Source organism: Rosa rugosa, chromosome 2 (genome assembly GCF_958449725.1).
Source record: "Rosa rugosa chromosome 2, drRosRugo1.1, whole genome shotgun sequence".
In the NCBI taxonomy this organism is placed as follows: Eukaryota; Viridiplantae; Streptophyta; class Magnoliopsida; order Rosales; family Rosaceae; genus Rosa; species Rosa rugosa.
Window position 1 is genome coordinate 59,256,802 of NC_084821.1, and position 24,007 is coordinate 59,280,808.

The following is a 24,007-nucleotide window of genomic DNA, read 5'->3' on the forward strand; positions in this document are numbered from 1 at the left end:
ATGTTGATATTCATGGTTGACATTGTGGGATGTCTAGAGTTGGAGAATGTAGGGTTATTAAGTTACCCAGTGAATCGTTCTGAAGGCTGTGGGCCCAAAGTTCGAGGGTTATTAAGTTACCCAGTGAATCGTTCTGAAGGCTGTGGGCCCAAAGTTCGAGGGTTATTAAGTACATCGTTATCAATTGAACCTAGGCCAAGGTGACAAGTGACGATGTAGTTAGAGCTCTAACGTGTTGTCGGGGTAGACAAAAGTGGTGATATAGGTGGTGGAAGGTTGTAGGACCAGTGTGGTGTATTGTGATTTGAGAATTGTGGAAATGGGTTTCTTGTGGATTTCTGTGAGTTCTTGATGTTTTCTTGCAGATGTTGTGATTGTTGGTTGTTTTACTCAAGTTAAAAGAAGTAAAATTTAATAAAATTAACCTTCCTTTCTTGTTTACTCATACGAGCTTTAAAGATTTCTTTAAAGCTTACCGGGTTTTGTGTTGTTGCCAATTCCCGGTGCACTATTAAATTCAAATGGTGTAGCGGGAAATCCTACAGGTCAGGAAGATCAAGGCGGAGTTCGTGCGGGTTAGAGTTTTTGTTTCAGTTTACAGCTTTGTAAATTGTGAGATGTATTATTGAGAGGTGTGAAGTGTGGTTGTTGTGAGAAAAAAATTCAGGACGTTTATTCTATTAAGTTGTATAATTCATGTTTCGGATTTTAATTGTATTTAAAATTCGGGGCGTGACAGAAGTTGTAACGCCCCAAGCTGCACCTCACCAGCTTAAGCACGTCACAGTGCCGCGAGTCTCTAAAACATAAACCGAATGCTTAGTTCACATTCTAGAGGACCGCTAGGCATTTAGTTTGAAAAACTTTTCGCAAAACACAGCGGAAGCTACCAATATTTTTGAGGTGAAAATCCTTGAATCGCTAGGTTCAATTTGTTCGTCTAGACTTGAAATGAAAGCTCACTCAAGAGATACAAAATTTAAGGAATAAGAATTTAGCTAGGTTTGACCCAAGAATAGTTTCACACAAGTTTCAGGACACAAAGTTCGAGAAATAGTAATCAGGATAAAGCCCAGAAGGGGGTTTACCAACTTGTTCTGCACACCCAGCTCCGTCCGCCATTGTCCCGTCACCAGTGCACAGTACCTGCATCCATACTGTTGTAGGGGGTGAGCTTTCGTCCTCGCTGCTCAACAGGAACTCTACCTCAACTAGACTTAAAACCAATAAACAAATATTTGGGCTGCCCAGTATGAAAACATATTTAAACCACATATTTAAAGGAACGACAAACTTTAATGTTTTTCAACTTGAAAACCGATGCATGATGCTTAAATAAATACGGCGCCAAAACCAAGTATTACCTGATGGCCGGTCCCATAGACCCACTACACGACCTTACCTCAAATTTATTTATCACCAGGTAAGCGTAGCGAGAGCGTCCACTACCTAGCTACACACACGTACCGGGCCCGTTATTACTATCGGAATACCCGGACGACCGGCGTAACTAACCCTCCGGAGGTTAAGGGGATCGAACCCAAGGAAGTCAGAGCCACCCTTCGCTCTCAAGCCATCACACATTTTCTCACGGATTGGTTAGTATGCATTGCATTTTACATAACCAACCCATACCACTTATCATGCATCACATTAATAAAATATAAAAGAAAATCACCAACCGAGGAGAGTCCTCAATCCCTACCTGGATTCCGACGCTTTCTCTCACGTACTCCGAGAGTTGCGAACCTTCCGTTCCTCGGGTAACTGGAGTCCTAGATTCCGACATTTAGACCGTTAATATCCCAATGAACAATTATACGAAATATCGACGAGTAATAAATCGTCCAACCAACCTTTCCTGGTTTGACCAGGGTTTGACCATTGTTTGACCAATCACTACAAATAACCCTTTTTGACCAATTACAAACTATATCGGAGTAATCCCACCAAAATCGGATTAGTTTCATTTCACATTAGGTGCACCCGAAATTACTAAGGGCACCCAACCTTGTAACATAAACCATGACTAACTTTTTATTTAATTACCAAAGTCTCAAAGTGGAACGTTCAACATGCAGATAGGCCAAAATAAATAGACCATCATTATGCCATGTCCATTTCACCTCTGTCCAATATATCATAGCATACCCTAGTTAATTTCAATGATTAGTAACCAAACAAAAGGAGACTACCACGTCCAATTCAACCACACATATTTACTTCCATTCTTAACCCCATTCTAATCAATATAATAGTTACAGTGGTCGTACTAAGTCAAGAACCATGAGCAACAATTCAGATTTGAAAATTTTCACTGTAGCACTGCGGCTCAATAACTTGACTAGTCAACACCACACACAACTAGAAACATTTCTGTAAATCCAACAATTCCATTCCAACTTCAAGACTTGAATTTCAATCACCAATTCGAGGCTATACCTTTACTGCCAAAAGCAACAGCATTACACATTGAGTTGAGGTGAAAAACTGAGATTTACCTCAATTGCATGAATCATGGTGATTAAGTCTGAGTTGCTGCGAACACAAACTCCATGCAGGAAGCATTCTAGTTTCCAGGTTAATAGTCTTGCTACTCTTCGATCACGCTCGGGTTTGCATCTCACTTCTCAATAGATGAAATTTAGATTGACCAAGCCCGAGTTCCTGCTGTAGGTTCATCATCAACGTCGAAATTAAACCAAGGAGCCCAGAAAAAGCCGCCGTGCACGGTGGTTTCGACAGAACCCGTAAAACACCCAAAACCACCCATCATTAAAACTTGAGCGAAACCATCAAAACTTAATCCCAATCAAAAACTAATTGCACAGACGGATAGAGGAAGACGAGAAGAGGAATTTCCATACCGAATGCGGTCCAGACGGAGGCCGGAAATCGCAGAAATTCACCGGAGCAGTCAAGTCTTCTCACCGTCGATTCTCCCTCCTCGCCGAGTGCATGGGCGGTCCGAGACCGCAGACGTGACGGCGATGACGAGAGGAAGACATCGGTGGTCGTGCGTCGTCGATCGGTGGCCGGACGGCGTCACTCCGGTCGGGTCACGTGATCGGGTCGCCGAGTCTCAAGAATGGGTCGACCTCTCTCAATCTCTCTCGATGTTTCTGATGCAATCTGGTCCCTTCCACGGGATTTATAGTCCAAACAACTCAAATCCAACGGTGGAGATCAAGCGGTGGAGTCAACAGACGGCCCAGATTGGTCCACGACATTTTCTATTTTCTTAAATGATTTCCAAAATGTCAAAACTTTGAAATATTGTAATAATTACCTCCGGTATCCGAAAAATTCCTCGAAAATTTCCACGAACTCGTCGTGACGTGTACCTTATTATCCAACTCCTAAATTGAGGATTTCACTTTATGAAAATTTCTGAAAATTTTCTCGAGCATCTTGACATTTATCGAGATCGTAAATAAATAACTTGTTGAACGATCTCAATTTAAGCTCGATAAATTTTCCGGGGCCCACAGAAGTTTTGTGAAGTAACGTAAAGAGATTATTCTCAAGAACTGGACGAGTATGAATGCAGCGAGTGCAGTAGCACGATTAGACGAGTGCAGTAGCAGAATTGGACGAGTATGAGTACAGTAGCAGGATTGGACAAGTGCAGTAGCATGATTAGGCGATGACGAGTACAGTAGCAGAACTGGACGAGTATGAGTGCAGTAGCAGGATTAGGCGATCACAAGTGCAGTAGTAGAACACGAGTACAAGTGCAGTAGCAGAATTGGACGAGTATGAGTGCAGTAGCAGGATTAGGCGATGAGATAAGAGTAGTAGGAGAGTGAAGTTTTGTGAAGTAACGTAAAGAAATTATTCTCAAGAAAAAAAAAGAGTAACATAAACGGATTGTTCTCAGAAAAAAAAAAGAAAAAAAAAGAAAAGAAAAAGTAACATAAACGGATTGTTCTTACAAAAAAAAAAACATAAATGGATTGTTCTCAGAAGCAAAAAAAATAAAAAGTAACATAAATGAATTATTCTCAGAAAAAAAAGTAACATAAATTGATTATTCTAAAAAAAAAAAGTTACATAAAGGGATTAAAAGTCAAAAGAAGTAGTTAAAAATAAAAAAAATAAATTAAATCATGACATGTGGCAAATGGAGAGCATATTGTCCTTATTTGTAAGATTTAATCCTTGTAAAGAGATTAGAAGTCAAAAGAAGTAGTTAAGGGTAAAAAAGTAAATTAACTCATAACATGTGGCAAGTGGAGAGCACATTGTCCTTATTTGTAAGATTTAGTCCTTATATGTTTAATTCAATCTTTAATGGATGTATTTGTTAAGTCATCTTTTGTCAATTAATAACTTATATGTAATTTGTTAAAATTTTTATCTAAAGATCTCACATAGTTTTGTCAATGAATGAATCGTTGGGCATAGACTAATAAAAATAGACACACATCGCTACCAAATTTTTACTAATGAATCGCGTCCCTTAAGAAAAAGTAAAATGGAAAATGAACTTTGAAAAAGAATTATTTGTTATTGAATATCTCTCAAAGAATAAAGTACAAGGGACAGACTCTCTCCATCTAGGGTACAGTACTCCACCGCTTCGCCTAGTAACATGACACTATTGTGCTCTCCCATGACTTGTTCTTACAATTTAGGCTGCTCCTAATTTGTTCTCCTTTAAAAGGCAGAAGTATGTATATAAACTGAAGGAAAAGATTTTTTTTTTTTTTTTTTTTGAACAATAAACGGAAGGGAATTAGAAGCCCTAATTTCTAATCCAACTTCCTCTTGTCTTCTTATTGAAGTTTGAAGTTTCTTCATGGACAATTATGTTGTTGTATGTATCTTATAAATTTGATTTTCTATTATTGGATTTTTCATATTACAATCTTGGTTCTCAATTGCAGATTAATTTTTTTATTTGAATTCCATTACAATATTATGCGATCTTTATTATTATTTTTTTTTTTTAAAAGGGTTTGGATCCCAGCCTAACTGGGAGGCTCGGCCTCACGCTAAAATTAGGCATCGGATGGGACATTAAACCTGAACTTCGATTCTTTTAAGATAACTTACAAAAATTTCCCCGAAATTTCCTTATATTACCTATATAGTTTTATAATTTACCTAAAACAATTAAGTAAAAATAATGATTTCTATAGATGACCTATCATTTAATACAAAAATAAATTCAAAACAATCTGATTTGAAATTTTCTTAAACTAAATTCAGTGAACATTATGATATAGTTATTATTTGATCTTCCAACCCTAAACCCTTGAAAGACTTCTTTTAGCAAATTCAAAGGGATTCTAGCAACATATCAAGATAGAGAACCAACCCTCTGATTAATTTTGGTGGATGAGAGATCTACTCATAAGAGAGCAATATCATGTGATACATATAAAAAGTAGAGTAACAGATTGTTGTATCTCATGTTCAAGGGTGTTTTGGTAAAAATAAGGAGGTCTACTTAGCTTTTCAAGTATTCTAAAAAGTAAATTAGAGGTGTACTAAGTATGGGCGGTCCAAATAGCAAATTTGGAGGTCCAACTAGAATCACCCAATAGTTTAGTGCAGCTAAAGGTCTTGAACCACCCCATTAAATCCCCAAATTCTGCTTGGCCTCATATAGTACACAAATGCTTACACATTCAATAAAGTTAATATTGGCAGTTCAGAGATAATTTACACCGGCTGTGGGCATTGAAATTAATCTCATACATATAATACCTGCCCAACATTCAAGAGACTCTCATGAGGAACATTAAGCATTACACTGTTTCCCCAACATATCTTCCTAAGAAATGCATATAGGTAATCAATAGTTATTCTCTTCCAAAAGTTTGAGTTCCTGCTGGCTCTCACTACAGTGTTTCCAAGTATGTGCACCACCCCTACATCTCTACAGTTGTTCAAGAACTCAGTCTCATCAATCTCGTCTTCGACCACCTGGCTGCTTGGCTGAATATCAGAGGATGTCAAAGTGTTGTTTTCATGAAGTGGAGAACCACCCGACACGATTGAGTCATTCGACTGAATTGACAGGTCTGCGGTGGAGTAAGGTATGTTGCTGATACTATTGAACGTGCTACTTCTTGATTGCCTAGTTTGCTGACCAAGTAAACTAGATATATCAGAGCCAGAAGATGGTTCTGCCAATGACTCTACCAGGAGAAACAAGAAAAGACTGGCAAAGAGTTTTTTCTCAAAATCGTCATCTTTTGTGTGGATGTCTTTATAGCCATATCTTGCAACGCAGCGAAACATGTGGAAATTCTTTGGGCCAATCCGCTTTACAAGGAACCTTTCTTCTTCTTGGACTGTGTAGACAGGAAGGTACTTCACACAGACAAAGACAACAACAGAATGAATGGCGGGTAGGTTGGTGATAAAGTGAGAGAAGATGCGGGGAACTCCACTTGCTAGCTCAGTGTACAGAAGGCCTACACCAGGTACCCGAACCAGTCCTAAACTGGGACCAAGTCCGAGAATCCATGCCATCGAGACCTTACTGTGGACTTCAATCTCGTAACGTTTTACTGTACCATAATGCCAAGCATACATAACAATAAAGAAGGCTGCTGAGATCACAAGAGGAACCCAGCCACCTTGATTGACCTTGAGGAGCACAGCAGAGAAGTAAGTGCCCTCTATTAGTAGTGATAAACCAGTGAAGAGGAGGACAAGAATCAAATGACAGCGCCAGACCAATATCATGACCAAAATCATAAGCAATGTGGTTACCAACATGACTATACAAACCGCCGTCCCTGTTGCAACATGCAAGATTATGTTAGCTGACAATTTTTATATTGACCAGGAAGCTTGGAATGAGATATGACAACACCCTAATGTTAAAGAAGAGATTTGCCAAGACATTTTTCACCTGGTTCACATTAATCAATGCAAACTACTATGGCAAAACAGTCGTAACAGGGATGAAAAAATAATGATAGAAGGGTAACTATCAAAGAATAGTTATCTGAAGCTAGAGGATATATGAACAAGGTTGAATGCAGGCTGACAGATCGAATATCAGGCAGAGTCCTAAATGTTGAATGCAGAAAGATAAAAAGTAATTCACAATGTTCAAAGAGGATAAACTTACCGGAGGCATTACCAATTTGGTTTTGATTTTTAAAGCCAGCTGTTACAACAATGCAGAGAATCATAACAAGCCAATTAACTTCTGGAATATATATGTGGTGACGGTACTTCTTTGATGTATGTACAACTTTGACCCTTGGGAAACAGCCAAGTGCAAGCGCCTGCTTGATTAGTGAAAAAGTTGCGGTTATGGTGGACTGACTTGCAACAACAGCAGCGGCAGTAGCAACTATAAACACTGGCCAATATATGCTGTCTGCAAAAATTGATTCATCAGCATGTTACACAAGTAGAATTTTACTTTGTACAGTTTTGCACTACAAAACATGACCTAATTATACCAACATGTTTGTGTTATGTTTAATAGTTGAGTGAACAAACCTGGAATAGAATGGTAAAAAGCGTTGAACACATTATCAGAATTCTTCATGAGGTAGGCAGCCTGACCAGAGTATGCTAAAAGAAGGCAAGGAAATACAACTGATGTGAAAGCTATCTGTATTGACAGGACTGGGAAATGGGACAGGTCAGCAAAGAGTGCTTCTGTTCCTGCAAGGTTTCAAAAATTGCTTGAATTTCTTGGAAAAAAAAGATGAAGAATAAGGTACGGATCAGAAAATGGAAAATTGGTCAACTGTCATAATGCCATAGAAGAAATTTACCTGTTATGGTAAGCATAATACCTCCTAGAGATGTCCAACCGTCTTTTCCTCCCCTCTTAAAAAATCGATATACATACATAGGTGAAAAAGCTTTTAGAACGGTACTATCATATTTCCAAATGTTGAACAAGCCAATCCCTCCTATTAAGAGAAACCAAAGGAGCACTATTGGTGCAAACAACCACACAACTTTGTCTGTACCATGGTGTTGCACTGTAAACAGTAGTACCAGCATAACAACAGCAACAAACACAACTACATCTGTATAATAGAAGTATACATATAATTAGATTTCAAAATTTTGATAGATTGAGTTGCAAATTTGATAAGGAATGCAAATAAGATATCCAAGAGTATGAAGATACCATTACTGATCTCAGAGCGGCGCGCATTGATCCCACCAACTGCTGACAGAACTGAAAAAGATGGTATGGTTAATATTTATACTGAACTGACTAAATATGGCTAAGCAGCTTCTAATATAACTGAGAGGGAATCATACTATTAGAAATTAGCACAGTATACATTGAATGCTCACATAGTATAAAATGTTGCAGTGAAATACTCTGTACAGTACAACTAAGGAAAAAAGTAGAGTCGTCAAAATTATAATTGATCAGGGTGCAAGTGCATTGCCTCTAGGGAAAAAATACACATGTCGACGGTGTTAACCATATGTTGGTATTCTTTACAACAAAGTTCATTAATAGTTCTCGTCTAAGAACTCAACAGGAGGACGCAAGCTTTGTTGACCACATAATCTTTAAATCAATAAAACAGTCCTTAATTCCTCCTTCTAGCATGTCCATGGTTTACTAAAATCTCACAAATAGGAATTATCTATCATAGATATGCATACCTGATATGGCTGGAGTCAGAATCCCATCCCCAATCACCATGCTGGAACCAACTAGAACAAGAATTAGAAGAGTGTTCTTCAATATTGCTTGTCCCTCCAACCATCTCTTGGTTCGTGCAGCAAATGATTGCTCCCCAAATGTGGAATTACTATATGTTGTTACAGTCTCATCTGTATGGTCTTGGTTCGGCATAGCCTTTATGTTTGCATATCGACAGAGTAATGAATAAAGAGCAAATGTTCCACCTGCAACCATCAGGAGCTTAAGTTTATATTCAGGCCAAAATTAACTTTTACTGGAAGTTCTGGAACTATGAGTCAGTATCATTAAGTATAAAGCCAAGTTTCCCAACAGTTGATAACCTTCGAACTACGTTACGAAAAATCTCATCTTTAATTTCTATCTGACGGAATCAGGAGCAAAATTTTGTATGCAAAGTTAACTTTACGACAGAAGACAGTAATAAGGAAATCAATCAGCTTTAAATTTAAGAGAGTGAAAAGAGAAGAAGCTAACGAACTGCATTACTCGCAACATGATAACAAAGCCATGACATTATTTCAATGCAATTAATGTCTCCGTTATTGAACAACCAAACAAAGATCAACTAGAATTATTATTTGAGCACAGCATTAATTCACTGGTAATTCCTAAGATTAGAAAGGTATAGAGGGAAAAGTCAAGCTTATGTATGGATTCTAGAAGCGTAGAGAACTAGTAAAGTAATATATTTGTTGAGATCAGTTACCTTGACCGTTGTCATTTGCTCTACAGACAATAAAAACATACTTCAGGAGGGGAATTAGAGTGAGGGAATATATGATGACAGATAAAGCTCCAACTAAATCCTCTGGGTCACTAATTCCATTAGGAAATGTATTGTAGAACACATAGAGAGGAGATGTGCCTAAATCACCATAGACCACACCGAGGCTTTGAAATGCAAGCTGCATAACCATTAATGTTGAAAATTTCTGGAGGAAACAAAAATCAATCAGCAAAAAGAGCAAAGCTAGTTCAGAAACAATACAACATCTTCATCATCATCTGTTAATTGTATCTAGTATCTACCCAATGGCTGGTACTAAATTAATTATATATATGTTTTCCAACACCATATAGTATGAAAGAGACACAATCAAGAACAAAGATCTGCCTCTATCTAAAGGATTAATAGCCTCTGGAATTTGCACAATAAAATTATTTCTGAATTCATGAGAAAAACAAAAAAAATCCAATTGGGCTCCAGATATGAACAAGTCAAAGAGGTAATAGGCTTTGTAAGAGTATTTCCAGAGAGAGGAATAGGTATACCTCTTCATTATATGGATTTCTAAGCTTCTTAGCTTCTTCATCCATGGGTTGATCAAACTGCTGATCCAAAACCCACCCCCTTCCTAATTTGTTATCAGTGCCTTCATCAGTAGCCATTAATTTGCAACTCAAATAACCAAATGACTCTGCTTCCCTTCCACCAAAGAGTGCTCTTAATTCTTATTCTTACAAAAGCTATTGCTCACTCCCTACTGGCCAAGTAACGATCCCAGCCGTTCAACTTTTAAAAAGAGTATTCCCTCTTCACCTGCTTCTTTGGTGACAACATCAAAATTGTAGCATATCTCCTCTTGCCATCTTTGCTTTTTTATTATTATTATTTTTGTATAGCAGGAAGCCTTATAGGATTCTCAAAAGGACTCTAACAAAATGAAGACTTCTATATTCCAGATCTGTGTTTTTTTTTTTTTTTTTTTTCTATTTGTAACTCTATCTCCAGTAACAGCATATGCATGAAATTAACATGCAGATGCTTTTTTCCTCATTAGAAACTATACAAAATTACCTAGAAAATTTAGGAGATTGGAAATCCCCACACAGAGCCAATGACTTTCATAAACACAGGATTATGATTGTGATGTTCATGTATTCTTTTTTCTTGTCTTGAAAGATATACTTTTGTAATGAAGCACAGCAAAATAGTCAAATAACCAATAAAAATGAGGGGACAGGTTCGTTCTTTTCAAATTAATTAAGTATCGAATAAAGACAAGCACATGTTTGGCGAAAGAAAACGATTTCTTGACTATTCATAGTTTTTCTTTGTTATTATGATGAATCAACTGTAAATCCAAAACAAACAAATCGTACCAATATATAGAAAATAGATAATGGAGTACTCATAGTAGTTCAGAAAGGATTAAATATAAATCAGTTATAATTAATCAAGATTCCAATGAAGAGAAGCATGTGATTGAAACTCTGCATCTAATTAAACAACATGCTCTCCAGGCGGGAATTCTTAACGCATTAGCTGCAGCACTGGATCAATGGATCAGTTCGATCCAAACTTGAGATAATGGGTGTAATCCAAAAAAAGATTCATTAGTGTTTAAGTAAAATAGATTCGAGAGAGAATTGTAGAGAGATGTGTGTATTATTATTGAGAATAGGAGCCCTATATATAGGGATTACAAAGTACTAGTTCTAATGTTACAAGGAATACCAATCCGTGTAGGATTGGGAAATCTAGAACCTTCTCTCCTATTGCTATTCCTAGTTTGATAAGGCACACTAAGTCGATTTTCCTTCAACACTCCCCCTTGTGCCGCTCAAACTTGGTGGTGACGCTTCATCCGTTGCCTCGTTAAAAACCTTGCCAGGTAACAAAAACCCTGTGGGATAAAAATAACCCTGGTCGAAGGACAAAAAGAGAACAACACGTCCTTCACTCTTCGAGATCGAACATGCAGACATCATAACTCCCCCTGATGTCGATATCTCCCCCTGATTGCTACAATCGTGGGAGTTCGGATAACTTTCTCAATCCGATGCTCTTCACATGTTTCTCGAAGGTGGATTTAGGTAACGACTTAGTGAATAAGTCCGCTACATTATCCTCTGATCGGATTTGATTCACTTCAATCTTTAGAAGTGATTGTTGTTGCTGATTATAAAAGAACTTAGGCGATATATGCTTGGTGTTGTCGCCTTTGATGAAGCCTAACTTCATTTGTTCAATACAAGCTGCATTATCCTCATAAATGCATGTAGGTTCATCTGTGGTAGACTTCAAACCACAACTTCCTTGAATATGTCGAATTACACACCTTAGCCATATACATTCTCGTACAGCTTCATGTAGAGCAATAATCTCTGCATGATTTGAGGAAGTAGCAACAATGGTCTGTTTTGTAGACCTCCAAGATATCGCAGTGCTTCCCATGGTAAAGACATAACCAGTTTGGGAGCGACCTTTGTGAGGGTCAGAGAGGTACCCTGCATCAGCAAATCCCATCAACACATCATTGTCGTTTTGATGGAGGGAGATAGGAGGACGCCAGCCACCATGAGCGGCGGCGGCAACATGGCCGGCGGCCATTCCATGGACGGGGGCGTTTTGCCTTTTGGGGTCCGATCCCAACTTTCCGTCATTCCTTTTCTCTCTGTAGGGATAGAATAGGCCCATATCAATCGTACCTCTTAGGTATCGAAAGATTGTCTTTACACCAATCCAATGGCGGCGTGTTGGCGCAGAGCTATATCGAGCTAACAAGTTCACTGCGAATGAGATATCCGGTCTTGTGCATTGAGCTAAGTACAATCATGCGCCTATTGCACTCAAATAGGGCACTTCGGCCTCTAATGGTTCTTCGTCCTCATCCCTTGGACAAAACGGATCTTTTCCGGGCTCAAGACTACTGCCGATCATGGGAGTACTCGCAGGCTTCGCTTTATCTTCATTAAAGCGCCTTAGGACCTTCTGAGTATATGCAGACTGATGGATCAAAATCCCATCACTACGGTGCTCGAGTTCTAAACCGAGACAAAACCGTGTTTTCCCAAGATCTTTCATCTCAAATTCGGATTTCAAGTATTTAGCAGTTTCCTTCAACTCATCTAGAGTTCCAATTAGGTTCATGTCATCGACATAAACTGCTACGATTGCAAATCCGGAACTTGTTCTCTTAATGAACACGCATGAGCATATTTCATCGTTAATATATCCCTTCCCAATCAAGTAGTCACTTAGACGGTTATACCACATCCGTCCGGATTGTTTTAATCCATATAGTGAGCGTTTTAATCTTATTGAAAACGCGCTCCGTGGTTTAGAGCCACTTGATTTGGGTAATTGAAGTCCATCTGGAACCTTCATATATATCTCTGAATCTAGATCCCCATAGAGATATGCTGTAACCACATCCATAAGCTGCATGTCAAGTTTTTCGGAAACTACCAAACTGACAAGGTAGCGGAACGTTATAACGTCCATTACGGGAGAATATGTCTCCTCGTAGTCGATTCCAGGGCGTTGTGAGAAACCTTGCGCCACAAGGCGAGCTTTATATCTTATCACCTCATTTTTCTCATTACGCTTTCTAACAAAGACCCATTTATGGCCAACAGGCTTTACACTTGGGGGTGTCTGCCTTACAGGCCCAAATACCTGTCTCTTTGTTAGTGAATCCAATTAAACCTGGATCGCATCTTTCCATTTAGGCCAATCTGCTCTTCGTTGACACTCTTCAACAGAGCGAGGTTCGATATCATCATATTCTATAATTCCTTTTGCAATATGATATGCAAATGCATCATCAATCGCCATAGAATTTCTATCCATCATCTCATGTACACTAGTGTAATTTATGGAGATCTCTCTATTCTCTGGAGTTGGTTCTGACATTGGAGCGTCCCCCAATGATGTCTCTTGGACATAACCATAATCCGGAATATTCTCATGAGATGGATTATTCACATCGATGATTAATGGATTATTCTGTGCCAAAATCGCTTTCTTTCTTGGGCGAGAATCCATCGAACCTATGGGCCTCCCGCGCTTCCTGGCAGGAGCCGTGGGCCTAGCCATGACGTCACCATCATTGAGAGATGGGACGTTGGCGCCATGCTCATATCCTCTTGAGTTGGCGTCATGTCCTCTAGTTTTAGGGACTTTAATCCTTGCAGGCACGTTTGCAGCATGTATGTGTGATCTCGTCACTTTAGCGATATCAGAAAACGCATCAGGCATCGATTTTGCTACGTTCTGAAGATCGAGAATTCTCCGCACTTCAATTTCGGACTGTGCGGTTCGGGGATCAAGATGAGACAGAGTGGGGACAGACCACGACAATTCCTGTCGTTCCTGTTGAACATTGATGTTCTTATCTCCCCCTAACGACGGGAAGACTGTCTCATCGAAGTGACAATCCGCAAATCTAGCGGTAAAGAGATCGCCTGTCAAGGGTTCTATGTAGCGGATAATCGTTGGAGAATCATATCCAACATAAATGCCTAATCGTCGTTGAGGACCCATTTTGGTGCGCTGTGGATGCGCAATAGGCATATAAACTGCACACCCAAAGATGCGTAAGTGTGAGACATCAAGCTCATACCCAGTAACCATCTGGGACGCAGAGAAGGGTTGAGTGGCAGTGGGTCTCAGACGAATAAGCACAGCTGCATGCAATATTGCATAGCCCCAAGCAGAAATAGGGAGATTGGTGCGCATTACCAATGCCCTAGCGACCATTTGTAGTCGTTTAATGGCGGCTTCTGCGAGACCATTTTGGGTGTGAACATGAGGAACAGGATGTTCAACATCAATCCCAATGGACATGCAATAATCATCAAAAGTCTTTGATGTAAACTCTCCAGCATTGTCTAATCTTATAGACTTAATAGGATGATCAGGGTGGTGAGCCCGTAACTTAATTATTTGTGCTAGGAGTTTAGCAAATGCAGCGTTCCTTGTGGACAATAGCATGACATGTGACCAGCGTGTCGATGCATCAACCAACACCATAAAATATCTAAATGGTCCGCATGGTGGTTGAATAGGTCCACAAACATCACCTTGGATTCTTTGCAAGAATGGTATATTTTCTTTAGTGTCCTTTGCATAGGATGGTCTCGATCCTAACTTTGCTAAAGAGCAGGCTTTGCAGAACGAATAATGGGCTTTAGAAATAACCAATGAGGATTTTGGTTGAGCCATGAAGTCACAATTGACTTTTGAAGTAGAAATTGGAGTCAGGGGAGCAGAGGTGGCGTCAAAGCCACCCTTGAGCCGCAGGGGGATGGCAGCGCCGGCTAGTGGTGGCCGGACTTGAAGGGGGAAGGCGCCGTGAGACGCAGGTGCTCCTCCTTGATCCAAATTTCGAGTTTTACTTCCTTTCGTTCAGAAAAAGGGATGTCCGTGTGAAGTCTTTAATATACGGATCATCATGTAACGACCTGGGTGTCCCAAACGGTCGTGCCAAAGCCTATATGTGTCGGAATCCCATAAATCATTTCTCATGACATGGTTGGATTCAATGACTCGAATAGTGGTTGCATACAACCCACTAGAGCGACACATAAGTTTCTCTAAGACTCGTTTATGTCCGTAGTCATTAGAGGTGATGCAAAGGAACTCTTGTTCATTCTCACAACGTGTTTCCACATGAAAATCATTGGCACTTACATCTTGTAAGTAATAAAGTTCGAAAAATCAATCGATACTTTATTAATAATAGCCAATGATTACATCAAAGTTTCTTGACCAAAATCTAATCCAACATAAAAATCAAACCGTAGACAAATCGTAGTCACTCAATCCGTTCGGTAATTTCAATTTGGTTGTGACCAGGTAAGGTAAGGCGAGATTTTGGTGGAGCGTTGCTCACTTTTAAAACCGTTCTCTCAGATCAAACCTTGCCTAGACATCACAAGTACTCTTGAGTACGCCTAGAGGGAAAGAGTTAATACAATAAGTCATTTTATTGATTTAAGGCATAATTGCCATTACATAATTCTTGGAAAAATGAAAGACTATAAATAAAAATCTGCGCATTTTGTCTTCATCGCCAGATTTAAAGTCTTTGTGAACTCGAAGTCTTGATCACCATGATGCGACTACCTCCGTAGGTACATTGCAAATTCAGGTCCATTGATCAGACGTTCCATATCAGAAATAGACACCATAAAGAGGATTCTCCCTTGATTGAGGCGCATTGGCGCAATATGCATAGTCCCCTAGGACTGGTGGCGTTGGAAAGTGGTGCCCATGGCCAACGTTGGCTCCATGGTTTCCAACCCTATTTCCCTCAAAATCACGCCTCCTACGGTCGTGTGATTGTCGCCTTGAGCGATTACCTTCTTGAGCATTTCGATCATATGGATCATGACGTCGATGGCGACTTTCTCTAGCCATAGGACGATGCTCTTGATAGCTATCTTGAAGCCTATCAAATTCTCTTTTCACAAGTTCATTGCCATGTCTTTCAGCAGTGGCCATAGCTTCAATAAGCTGTTGGAAACTTGTGATCCGTCTTGCATTTACATGAGTCCAGAATAAGTCAGAGGACCTCATAGCACAGGCGGGGAAGGTATTGAGGGTTTTCTCAATCAACTGGTCTTCTGTGATCATCTTTCCACAGAGACGCATCATTACTCTGATGCGGAGGGCTTCCGAATAAAATAGCATGACCGTGTCAAATTCAGAGAAGCGAAGATCTTTCCATTCTGCTTCTGCATTCGGAAGGATGGAGTCACGAACATTGCCATATCGTTCGCGAAGCGCTTGCCAAAGCTCTATAGCGCTATCCTCATTTATGAACTCAAACTGGAGGTCACTATCCATGTGACGTTTCATGAAGGCAATTGCTTTAGAATTATCTCTCTCAGTTTGAGGGTCTGGAGCTGTTTCTATAGGACAAAGCTCTTGGATTGTATGCAATAAATCTTGGGCAGTAAGATGGGTCACAATGTCAATGGCCCAGTATAAATATCTTTTGCCTGCATAATCCAATGGAACAAAATCGAGTTTGTTCGTGTATGTCATCCTGAAAGATGAAACAAGAACAAGTTAGTTTCGGAGTCAATGCTTCCACGACAACTAATTATTGAGATTTCCGAGCTACGCTACCAAGAAATCGATTTCCAAGAAAATTGGATTAGACCGAAACAATGATGTTTATAAGGTCGTTAATCGATGCTTGCGGACGCTCTTAGTCCGAAGTCTTACGAACGCTCTTAGTTCGTTTATAGCGCGAATCCCCACGATTCCGCTTTCTCAAAATCGAACCCACGTTATAAGAAAGGTGGGATGAAGAAGAAGGGAGGTTTTTAAGTCCCCGAGAAAAGAAGAAGAAGTATTTAAATTTATGAACTTCAAAACTTAGTCTTGAATACTTACTTGTATTTGGATCACGCGCGTGTCGATGCAGGCGTGATGGAGCGAAGCAATCCAAGTAGATGCGTGCAGCGAATGCGGGGCAGCAGGGGCTGCGGTGGTAGTAGTGGTGTAGGAGCAGCGAAGGCAAACTGCAGGGGCAGCAGCTGCAGGGGCAGCAGCTGCAGTGGCAGCAGCAGAGCTGGTCGCAGGGGCGCGCTAGCAGGTATGCACGCAGGCTGGCAGGTATGCTGGCCGAAAGGGCTGCAGGAGCAGGCGGGCTAGCAAGGGGCTAGGTGCAGGGATGCTTCGGTGGCAGCAGGCTGGAACGCAGGGCTGCAAGGAGGGGGCAGCAAGCAGCGATACAGGGGCGTGTGGCTGCGGGAGCAGCTTGCAGGGCAGCAGGGGCTACTGTGCAAGGTTGCAGGCGGGGCAGCAGTAGGCGCAGGGGCGCACGCGGGGCAGGCTGCAGCGATGCTAGCACGGGCTAGGGGCTACGGCAGTTTTTGGCGATATGAAATTCTTTTCGGGTTTTGGCTTTTGTGGTTTAGGGCTCGTGCTGATAACGTGTTTAAGTAAAATAGATTCGAGAGAGAATTGTAGAGAGATGTGTATTATTATTGAGAATAGGAGCCCTATATATAGGGATTACAAAGTACTAGTTCTAATGTTACAAGGAATACCAATCCGTGTAGGATTGGGAAATCTAGAACCTTCTCTCCTATTGCTATTCCTAGTTTGATAAGGCACACTAAGTCGATTTTCCTTCAACAATTAGTGGTTTTTAATAGAGTTCAAGTTTTCTATGCTTCTTGTGCAACTTTGGAAGAAAGTACGTACCTCATCATGCTTTTTTATTTAACATACTTAGGTTTTAAATATAGTTTGCTCGAGCAGAACTGTTCTTTCTCGGTTTGGCTGAAGATCAACCTGTGATGAGTTTCCATGTCTGATTTAAAGTTGCTCATTCATAATACAGCAAATGGCGCGCTGAGTTTGGTCAGACTCCTACTATGGAGATGAATGTTTATACATAGAATATCTGCCCAACATTCAAGAGACTCTCATGAGGAATGTTAAACATTACACTATTTTCCCTACATATCTTCCTAAGAAATGCATAGAGATAATCAATAGCTATCTTCTTCCAAAATTTTGAGTTCTTCCTGGCTCTTACTACAGTATTTCCCAGTATGTGCACCACCCCTGCATCTTTACAGTTGTTCAAGAACTCTATCTCATCGATCTCCACCTGGCTGCCTGCCTGATGGGTGGATATCACAGCATTGTTTGCGCCCAATGAAGAATCAGCTGGCACGATTGAGTCCCCTGATGCGATTGACAGGTCTACAATATTGGAGTAAGGATCGCTGTTATTACTGAACAGGCCATCTCCTGATTGCTTAGTTTGCTGGTCAAGTAAACTAGATACATCAGAGTCTGATGATGCCTCCATCAGGGACTCAAGCCGGAGGAACATGAAAAGGCTGTCAAAGAGCTTTTTCTCAAAATCATCATCTTTTCTATGGAGATCTTTATACCCATATCTGGCAACACAACGGAACATGTGAAAATTCTTGGGTCCAATCCGCTTTACAAGGAACCGCTCTTCTTCTGGGACTGTACAGACAGGAAGGTACTTCACACAGACAAAGACAACAACAGAATGAATGGCGGGTAGGTTGGTGATAAAGTGAGAGAAGATGCGGGGAACTCCACTTGCTAGCTCAGTGTACACAAGGCCTACACCAGGTACCCGAACCAGTCCTAAACTGGGACCAAGTCCAAGAATCCATGCCATTGAAACCTTACTGTGAACCTCAATCTCATAGCGCTTTACTGTACCATAATGCCATACATACATAATAATAAAGAAAGCTGCTGATATCACAAGAGGAACCCAGCCTCCTTGATTGACCTTGAGGAGTACAGCAGAAAAGTAAGTGCCCTCCATTAGAAATGATAAGCCTGTGAAGATTAGGACAAGAACCCAATGGCAGTGCCACACTAATATCATGACTAAAATCATAAGCAATGTGGTCACCAACATAACAATACAAACTGCCGTCCCTGTTGCAGCATGTAAGATTAGGTTAGTTGATGCAATCTTTATTTGAAGCAGGAAGCTTGGAATTAAATATGAGAACACAGTCCAAGCAAAAGTTCAAGAACCAAAATGTGAATAATATTTGTTTAGACTTTCATTACCGTATAATCACTTTGTTTACTGGATGTGTTTTAGCAATACTCACTGAAGAAGAACCAAAAAAAAATTCAGAAGATTCATAATCAGATAAACTTACCAGAGGCGTTCCCAATTTGGTTTTGATTTTTAAACCCAGCTGTCACGGCAATGCAGAGAACCATAACAATCCAATTAACTTCTGGAATATATATCTGGTGACGGTACTTCCTTGACGTATGTACAACTTTGACTCTTGGGAAACAGCCAAGTGCAAGGGCTTGCTTAACTAATGCAAAAGTTGCAGTTATGGTGGCCTGACTCGCTACAACAGCAGCAGCAGTAGCAACAACAAACACAGGCCAATAAATACTGTCTGCAGAAATTATTAATCACCCCCTTTCAGCATCTAAATACCATAAAACCGAGCACTTCATGCCAGTCTGAAATTTATGTAAAGTTTAAAGAACTTTCCAGAAGAACCGACTTCTACCTAGCGTGTAGTTTTCATGCATATTTTCCCACTTATTAGTGAAATTACATATGTGTAGATTTTCTAGTTTATACAACAATCGTACTAAAGTTGAATCAACTCCTAAGTTCCCAAAGATGCAAAGCATTTGTATTTTCCTTTTGGATATTTCATATAAAGACTTTTTCTTCTAATGAACAAATGAGCAGAACAACTTTTTTTTTTTTTTTGAGAAACAAAACAACTTTTCTTTCACTATTAAAAATGAAAATGTTATTTTTCTTATTGACACAATGCAATGTGGTGAATCAAGTATGCTTCCATTTCACAACTGGGAAAACATACTTTACCATAATTATTCGAGTGAATATTAAAGCTCTAGGGAAATCAGGTCGCAAAAGAGTCCATTTGCATCATCAATAACATGCTTGAGAAACAAATTATCTTTTTTTTTTTTCTGAATGAGGTCAACTCTCAATGAATGAGAGAAATTCCTTATATGAAAAATGCTAATGGTTGGGAAAATTATTAAATCACCCTTCCAAGGACTATGGCCGATATTTAATGTCAGATTTATGATATCTCATCATATTGAACTAGCTCCCAGACAATAATTAGTGTAGTGTACCATATCTTGTTGAGACATTCCCACAAAAGTTGCTAATGTAACCACATGTTTCAGGGCAAAAACTTAGACTGGTTTTCTATATGCTTCCTTGTACCTTATTGAATCAGTAATTCTGACCATATGGCGATAAGTAATTACTTTGTATCAGTTAGTGCCCTACAAATGTTTACATTATATAGTAAATTCGAAAGATTAAACAAACCTGGAATAGAATGGTAAAAGGCACCGTACACATGATCAGAATGTTTCATGAGGTAGGCAGCTTGACCAGAGTAGGCTAACAGAAGGGAAGGAAATACAACACATGTGAAAGCAATCTGGATTGATGGGACTGGGAAATGGGACAGGTCAGCAAAAAGTGCTTCTGTTCCTGCAAGGGTTCACAACTAGTGTTCAGAGACTGAAGCCAATGCATTGCAACAAAATTGGTATTGTTTTAAAATAAATAATACACACACAAGAAAGAGTATAAATCAGAAAACAGAAGATGGACCGACTGCCACAACAGCCTAACAGAAATATTACCTGTTATACTGAGCATTATACCTCCCAGAGATGTCCACCCATCTTTTCCTCCCTTCTTAAAAAATCGATATACATACAAAGGCGAGAAAGCCTTTAAGACGTTCCTGTCAAATTTCCAAATGTTGAACATGCCAATCCCTCCAATCAAGAGAAACCAGAGGAGCACAATTGGTGCAAAAAGCCAACCAACTTTATCTGTACCGTGGTGTTGCATGGTAAACAAAAGAACCAGTATGACGACAGCAACAAGCACAACTACCTCTGCATAGCAAAGTCATACTTACAAATTAATTCAAAGAAATTTTAATTGAAACAAGACAAAGAAAGTGATATTTGTATCCATCCAAGCAATGAGATACCATTACTAATCCGAGAGTGACGGACATTGATCCCACCAACTGCTGAAAGAACTGCAAAAGATAGTATGCTTCAGTATTTTGTACACTAATCAAAGTGAAAATGAGCAAGAATCCTACTCGCTTCAACAAGATTAAGAAAATAGTAAAACATTAATTATAGTAAAATCTAAAAAAAAAAAAAATTCAAACCAGGGATAATCAAATACTCAAGTAGTTTAAAACCTCATAAACAAAAACTTGTTGGTTATGAAGTTCCTTATGTTAGCTGTGTAGGGACTCACTCAGGTGACAAACATCCCACTATATAAAACTTTGCTAGAGCTCTCTTGTAGATTCATCAATCCATTAGTTGACCTACAATCAGTCTATTAATTCTGATTATCTGATGCCTGGGCCCTAAAATATCATTTTCTTTACCTTGTTGCCCCAAAAAGTAGTAACTGGTATTGCTATTGAACTCCAAAATTTAATCAACACGAACATAAATTTTCTGGATGAAACAACATTTTTATCCTTCTATATGTACCAGGAGTCCCTACCTGATATGGCTGGAGTTAGAATCCCATCTCCAATCACCATGCAAGATCCAATCAGGACAAGGATAAGAAGTGTGCTCTTCATCAATGCATGTCCCTCCAACCATCTCTTGGTTTTTGCAGCAAATGATTGCTCACCAAATGTAGAAGAGCTATAAGTTGTTAGCTCCTCATCTGTTCTGTCCTGGTTAGGAATAGCTTTGAGTTTGGCATGTCGACAGAGTAACGAATAAAGAGCAAATGTTCCACCTGCAACATGAGGAAGGATAAGATTGCATGCACAATGTGGTGAAACTTTCATCAATAAGATACTCTCTACTATGTTACGATAAACTAGCATTAAAACAAGATAATGTAAATCATTTGAACTATGGCAAAGGATGGTTGATGTCAGATTAAAATGAATCTATAAAGGATATGCATCACCCCCATGCATTTGATCATATTACTATTATGTTAAATGTGGATATATTTGCACAATATTTATTTTTGTCTTTACAGGCAACACTAGATACAGAATGTCATTTACTGGAGATGAAAATAAAATGAAGATAATTCTTTTGTTGCATATGGATATCAGGATATGGCACTTTATAATAAAATAAATCATGATTCATGACTCGGTGCTATTTCTGCTTAAGCTTCAGGAGGCGAAAACTGGAAATAGTTTTCCAGAAATTTAACATGAAACATCTATTATGAATAAGGGAACCCTCAGACCTCACGATGCAACCAGAGACTTTTTGCTTCTTCGCTCATACCATTTTTGCACACTTTGTGCTTGAAATGTAGCTCTTGATAAACTAAGATTCACTTTTGTATGACATCAATACTTTCAATGCCATAACACAACCCATAATTCTTAATTTCTGGTCAATCAGAGATTACATTTAGCAAGCAATAGAACAATGATAATGCCTCATTTGAACTAGAATACGGTAACTTTATAAGTTTGAGATTGATTACCTTGACCATTGTCATTTGCTCTACAGACGATAAAAACATACTTCACAAGGGGAATAAGAGTGAGGGAATATATAATGACAGACAAAGCTCCAATTAAATCCTCGGGATCGTCAATTCCCCTGGGAAATGTATTGTAGAAGACATACAAAGGAGATGTGCCTAAATCTCCATAGACCACCCCAAGGCTTTGAAATGCAAGCTGCAGAAGAATTGCTGTCGAAATTTTCTGGAGGAGAAGAAAAAGGGATCAGGAACAGGAGCAAAACTACTTTGATAATAAATAATATCTCATAACACTCTAATCAGACCGTGCCTGGCATGTGCAAGCTACACTCACAACATCTAATCATAAAAGAATCACAACCATTCACTATAGTCTGACTACATCTAAAATCTAAATGCATACAATCCTTTGCACAATCTCTGTCTCCTATCTCTAAACTAAGTGAGCATATACAAGAAACAGTCAATTGGTATCAGAATACAAAATCCAAAGTCTTCATCAGAATTGACATATCAATTTATAATGGTAAACTGAGCTTCAATAGTTAGCTGCAAGAGGTAAGAGAGTATACCTTTTCTTGGTACATATTTCTAAGCCTCTTGGCCTCCTCATCCATAGGCTGATCAAGCTGCTGATCCAAAACCCACACTCCACCTTTGGGACCAGTTTCTTCATTTGTAGCCATTTGCTTCCCCAGTGATTCAAATCAGTACAACTTCCACACCAGGTTGGCTAATGAACAAGTTGAATTAGGAAAAAAAAAAAAAAATCCAAGCTTTGATTTGATCTAAATTGTTTCCAAACCGCTTCACTTCACCGAAAAGGAAGAAAAACCCAGAAGCTTTGATTTGATCTCAATTGTTTCCAAACCGCTTCATGCACCGAAAATGAAGAAAAACCCAGAAGACAAATCACGCAAGACAACAAAAAGACCAAAACTTTAGTGTCTTCTACTCAATTCTCAAGCGGGTTCAGCTTCTTTTTTATACCACAAACTGGGTTTAGGCTCAGCTTTGAGATACCAATTGAAGCATAGCAGAGAGTGATAGAGATGAGCAGACCCCATTGTTCAAAGCAGAGACTACTTTTAGCGCACGCCTTTTCTTTATACAGAGAATTGTGTGTACTACTTTGTCTGGGTGTGATTGTGGTAGGTCCTATTTTACCAGTCTGGGTGTGATTGTGGGCGAGAGACGGTCCTACGTATCATCACGATCATGGCATCATTCATGTGACCAAAGCAAATGAACAAGATTTCGGACAGATAAATATGATGTGGAGATTCTCTCCACGGAAAAAGATAAGATTTGCATGCCAACCATGCATTGACAGCAGCAAGTCAATAATGACTTGGGAGTAACTTTTTCATTGCATGAGAATGAGTTTTTGATTGACACTAGGACAGTAAAACATTGGCGTAGGCACATGATTTGAGCCCCATTTCCTACTCGAGAATATAGGAGCTAGCTTCGTGCGCTTCACCTTAATAAGACAACCACACTCCGGCTGTTATAATGTTCAGCGCTGCAACGACTATACTTCTACACTAAACATGCGCAAGAGGTCATTTTG

The 24,007-nt window shown here is 39.5% G+C and overlaps 2 protein-coding genes and 1 long non-coding RNA gene across 5 annotated transcripts; all 3 read right to left on the reverse strand.

Annotated features, from left to right (window-relative positions):
* Positions 1-978: 978 nt before the first annotated feature.
* LOC133728880 (uncharacterized) lies at positions 979-3,480 on the reverse strand. Of its 3 annotated transcripts, none has more exons than XR_009856096.1 (3): positions 2,502-3,161; positions 1,706-1,767; positions 979-1,157 (listed from the first exon to the last, which is right to left on the reverse strand). It is a non-coding gene; the product is annotated as an uncharacterized LOC133728880 (long non-coding RNA). The 3 variants fall into 3 exon arrangements; XR_009856094.1 differs by having other exon boundaries at positions 1,706-1,775; positions 2,502-3,158; XR_009856097.1 differs by lacking the exon at positions 1,706-1,767 and having other exon boundaries at positions 2,502-3,480.
* A 2,112-nt stretch (positions 3,481-5,592) lies between these two features.
* Positions 5,593-10,289, reverse strand: LOC133728881 (potassium transporter 10-like). The gene is made up of 8 exons (XM_062156314.1): positions 9,929-10,289; positions 9,363-9,588; positions 8,614-8,859; positions 8,120-8,170; positions 7,755-8,015; positions 7,474-7,641; positions 7,094-7,348; positions 5,593-6,755 (listed from the first exon to the last, which is right to left on the reverse strand). The coding sequence occupies exons 1-8, from the start codon at positions 10,043-10,045 to the stop codon at positions 5,701-5,703; spliced, it is 2,379 nt and encodes a 792-aa protein (XP_062012298.1). The 5' UTR covers positions 10,046-10,289; the 3' UTR covers positions 5,593-5,700.
* Positions 10,290-17,713: 7,424 nt separating this feature from the next.
* LOC133728882 (potassium transporter 10-like) lies at positions 17,714-23,604 on the reverse strand. The gene is made up of 8 exons (XM_062156315.1): positions 23,007-23,604; positions 22,432-22,657; positions 21,469-21,714; positions 20,930-20,980; positions 20,571-20,831; positions 20,248-20,415; positions 19,067-19,321; positions 17,714-18,833 (listed from the first exon to the last, which is right to left on the reverse strand). The coding sequence occupies exons 1-8, from the start codon at positions 23,118-23,120 to the stop codon at positions 17,791-17,793; spliced, it is 2,364 nt and encodes a 787-aa protein (XP_062012299.1). The 5' UTR covers positions 23,121-23,604; the 3' UTR covers positions 17,714-17,790.
* Between the last annotated feature and the right edge of the window lie 403 nt (positions 23,605-24,007).

Coding starts and splice junctions, on each gene's coding strand:
- LOC133728881 (XM_062156314.1), bottom strand. CDS start 10,045: ATGGCTACTGATGAAGGCACTGATAACAAATTAGGAAGGGGGTGGGTT. Junction 9,589..9,928: donor GAAATCCATATAATGAAGAG/GTATACCTATTC, acceptor TGTTTCCTCCAG/AAATTTTCAACATTAATGGT. Junction 7,349..7,473: donor TTTTTACCATTCTATTCCAG/GTTTGTTCACTC, acceptor CAATTTTTGCAG/ACAGCATATATTGGCCAGTG.
- LOC133728882 (XM_062156315.1), bottom strand. CDS start 23,120: ATGGCTACAAATGAAGAAACTGGTCCCAAAGGTGGAGTGTGGGTTTTG. Junction 22,658..23,006: donor GAAATATGTACCAAGAAAAG/GTATACTCTCTT, acceptor CTTCTCCTCCAG/AAAATTTCGACAGCAATTCT. Junction 20,832..20,929: donor TCACTCTCGGATTAGTAATG/GTATCTCATTGC, acceptor TTTGCTATGCAG/AGGTAGTTGTGCTTGTTGCT.